General features: G+C 37.6%; 1 protein-coding gene across 1 annotated transcript; it reads right to left on the bottom strand.

Annotated features, from left to right (window-relative positions):
- Positions 1-2,628: 2,628 nt before the first annotated feature.
- On the bottom strand, positions 2,629-3,956 carry LOC113695479 (zinc finger protein 8-like). The gene has a single exon (XM_027214594.2). The coding sequence runs from the start codon at positions 3,716-3,718 to the stop codon at positions 2,966-2,968; it is 753 nt and encodes a 250-aa protein (XP_027070395.1). The 5' UTR covers positions 3,719-3,956; the 3' UTR covers positions 2,629-2,965.
- Between the last annotated feature and the right edge of the window lie 226 nt (positions 3,957-4,182).

Here is a 4,182-nt window from a genome sequence, read left to right as displayed (position 1 = left end):
TCACATGGATGCGATCAAAGATTATAAAGGGTGTGTTCCCAATGGCGTGGAGTCATTGTACAATGCATTGATTTTTTTTTTTCTGTGGACCACTCACTATAGACAGAAGTACTGAGTCCTCGTAAAGTACATTTCAATTTGCTGTCCTGAAACTCAACAACCGCTGGTTCCATCCTTATAATTTCCCTTTTGATGCATCAAATCGGCCTCTAGTAATCATTAGACCTTACTTGTTCCGATATTTTTCCCTAATATAGGAGCATTTCTAGTCCTTTTAGGTTGCATTGGAACGTAGAAGGATACAAGTCCCTCTTCAAATGAAAACTGTCTCATTCAAAAGTACCTTAAAAAGTTTTGGATTGAAAGATTTCTGGTGATACTTCTCAAGTTCATTGAACAAGTTCATTGAATTTTAATCTTTCTTGTCATTGGCTACATGGCTATCTATTTGGCTCCATGGGATGGAAACATGATAAGATGAGAGTACAAGCTGCAATCATTCACAAATGCCATGTTAGTTGATAATAGTTTGTAAGAAATGTTTGAAAAGACAATCTTAATCTTTCCTTTTAGGTTAAACAAGACAAACCTATTCACGCCAAAAGAAAGACAGCAATATATATATATATATATATATTTCCCCTTGTGATTTGAAGTGTACATCATATCATGTGAGCTTGTAATTTTCCACCATTCATCTTTATGTTGAGATTACAAACGTGTTGGTACTTTGACAATTAACTTAATTCAAATGTCGGTTAGGATATTAGACCAAGGCATTGTAGTGGCTAATTGATGATCTCTCTCTCTCTCTCTCGCTCTCTCTCTTTTCTTGCAAAATTATCATTTTAAAGCATCACCATTAATATTTGCTTATCAAACCAACAAATGCACTACAACAAGAAAGTTAATGGGCGTTTTGTAACACTAACAAACTCAATGTCGGAGGACAAATTTATGTATGATACTCTCAGAAAATTTCCTCATCCTCGTATCCTATGCTTTAACTGATCAAATTAATCATGGTAAGGTTCTTAGTTTGAAGTTTATTTTGTTTAAAAAGGTTTTTACTGAAGCAATACCATATTACACATCTACAATTTAAGCTTACAAAGCCTATAACTTGGATTTCAAAACTTCAGATGATACCATTGTTTGTTTTCAATATTCGCAGATGTTGCAGCAGTAAGTACTTGACTGCTGTTTCAGTTCTTGTCTAAAGACTAGTTACTTCAATTGTCTGTCCTCACATTGTGACACAAAATAACCCGGAGCAACATTTCGGTCCAGAAGTAAACAGTCCATTTAAACAGTGAATAAGAATATTACCATTGATGGATGAACTATAAAAGAGTAAACTCTTAAAAGTAGAAGTTGCAGATCATTAAATCTACTACAATGATAGGTCTGAGACAGTTAAATAAACACTGAGTGCATAATCTAAGGTTGAAGTGCACTATTATAACTTTTCCTATGATGAAAGCTGCATAATACCATGTCAACTTTTTGATGCCCTTGAAACTCGTCAAATTTTCTTTGTTGACAAGGGTACCTGTAGCCACTATCCGAGAGTATGCACTGGATCAAATTTTATTAAAACGTGGAGATGAAAGGTAATCGACATCCCAAGAAAAGAGAGAATGAAAATATTAGCTGAAATTCCAGCTGGTTGTAGACGAGTAGAAGACTTAACTCTGTACTTAAATGGTGGAAATTAGAACAAAGATTTTCCACTTACTTTGTGGTGGATTTTGTGTGTGCTTCCTTGTGTGTCTAGACTACATTCAAATTAATTAATTAATTCCCAGAAAGCTTTCTGAAAAAACTTTTGGAGGTTGAACATTTCCATGGTTTAGCTTGCATGATTCCGCATGAACAAAACAGCAAGACTCCAATCAAGAATATTGTGGATTCTTATTTGATCAGTAACTCGGGCTCAATGGTTATAACGGAGCGCTTTAATTAGGGGTATTTTGCTTAGGACGGTTGCATTTATATCACGTTGGTTATCTCAATTCTCAACAAGTGGCCTTAAACTTGCCACCTTTTTCCTTACAGGCTCAGAATCCCTGATAAATCCACCTCAAAATCTTTCAGTAGATATGTAGTAGAAGTCTGAAGATCATTTAAAGTTCGAAAGGTACAACGCGTACAAAAATCTCAGGAGCCTCATCTCCTCTTTCTCTTTCTCTCTCTCTCTCTCTCTGTCTAACAAGTAGGCGAAAAGTATGAAGAATGTTCATTAAAGATGCTAAAGCTGTTATACCAGAAACTACCATAAAACCACCAGCTTTCTATGTATTTTGTACAGAATGACCAATGAGTTGATAATAGATCAACCTAGGCTTTTCTTAACTTCTGAGTCTACATACATAGCTAGGATCTGGGACATGCAGAAAAACCTCCGCACGTGAATTTACCTCCCCAATATGTGTTTCTTCAAGAAGTATTCTTCAGAGCCAAATGCAAATATTTCAAAACATTCTCCTCATTATCACCAAGAGTTTATGCAATATTGAAGTGTTAATTAATTCGAAGATGCTGGAAACCGGAAAAGAAAGAATTCCGGGCGTGCCGGACTGTGACATTACAGAACGGGGGTTTGATGAACAAGTAATTAGGAGACAATTAGTAAAGGTGAATATATTAGTAAAACTTAATTAAGGGCAAAACCAATTACCAATTTGGCCGCATGTTAAGTACAAGAAATTCGAGAAGTAATTCTTGTGGGAAATATTTCACCATACTGCACTGAAATAAGTGCATGGTGAAATGGTGAAATTATGTCATTTACACATCAGATTGATTACTGGAAGTATAAGAGAAAGAAGGTGGTTTCAAGTGGAAAAAAGAAAAAAGAAAAAAAAAAGCCAAAGAAACACTTGTTCTTGGAATTGCCTCATCAAACAACAAAAGTTCCCTATATATGATGGGAAGTAAATCAATCATCTTGAGACTAGTATAGTTAGAGATGCAGGTCTAAACTCACATGATCTTGAATTTTAGGCTTTGAAGTTTCATACCCTAGCCGAGTTTGAGAATTGGAGCTCATCACTTGTGGAGGCTTCAAATCATCATTGGAAAACAAGGGAAGTGGATGATGAACCGAACCGTCTCGACTAAAAGTAGGGGAACTGTGGGCAGCTGCTGGAATTCTCCACAAGGCTAACGGGCTGCCGTTGATAGGTGGCTGATGAGAAAAAGAGCCGTGACCACCAGTACCATAGAATCTTGAGTTACTTGTATAAGAATTGCTGCTTTTCCCCCAAGAATGATAGGCCAAAGCCGGGGTTGGCACCGAACCAAGGCGATGATAATTCATAAGGCCATAAACATGAGTCTCAGCGAGGCCTCCATGCACCATTGCTGACTGAAGATGTGCTCTTTTAGCATGCTGCCTCTCCCTCTTGTGTGCATTTTGATGGCCTCCAAGGGCTTGAGATGTAGGGAAGTTTCTGCAACAATAGTGGCATTCGAATTTTCGAGTGCTATCTCCATTATCACTATCCTTAGTACTCTGCTCATGACGATGAGGATTAGTCGTCAGAGCAGATTCGGAGTCGTCAGCAGTAGTAACAGTACTGTTGGAGTCCCCTCCAAATTCTTTGCCAAAAAGTCGGATGCCCTTTTCTTTAACTGGTGCAGGTCGAATGAAGGGCAGCTGGGAGAAGGATTCAACATTCATGAAGTCATGTGTTTCTCTTTCAGCCTTGTCCATGAGGAGAACTAAAAAAAAAAAAAAAAAAAAACTGAAGAACCTGGGGAATATTGGAGGAGAATGTAGAAGAGGGAAGTCAGGAAAATGTAGTGGTTTTACATGAATGTGGGTACTGAGGTTAAGAATAGAGACTTGAGGAGGATGTTGTTGTTGTTTCACTTGTTTGTGGTAGTAGTGGGGACCTTTGAAGAAGGGAGTGGTCTGATTCAAGGATATAATTGGAGCTTGGAGCTGACCCTTCCTTCCTTCCTTTCCTTCCTTGAGTGATGCCTGACAAGGCCACAATTTTTGGTCTATGTTTGAGATCAGTGGTTTCTGGTTTTTGTGTCCTGGGCTCCTAGCCAGTGGATAATTTTTTGCAATCACACTGTCATAGGTGTATCTTCTGACAAATTAGACTAGTCAGTAAACTTAATATATTTCATTTGTTTTGGTTCAGAAAGATACTTAGTTTGAGTTGTTAT

This window comes from Coffea arabica, chromosome 6e (genome assembly GCF_036785885.1).
Source record: "Coffea arabica cultivar ET-39 chromosome 6e, Coffea Arabica ET-39 HiFi, whole genome shotgun sequence".
Classification (NCBI taxonomy): domain Eukaryota; kingdom Viridiplantae; phylum Streptophyta; class Magnoliopsida; order Gentianales; family Rubiaceae; genus Coffea; species Coffea arabica.
This window is presented reverse-complemented; position numbering and strand designations above follow the sequence as displayed.

What these genes read in the sequence shown, in the direction of transcription:
- LOC113695479 (XM_027214594.2), bottom strand. Translation starts at nt 3,718, where the DNA reads ATGGACAAGGCTGAAAGAGAAACACATGACTTCATGAATGTTGAATCC.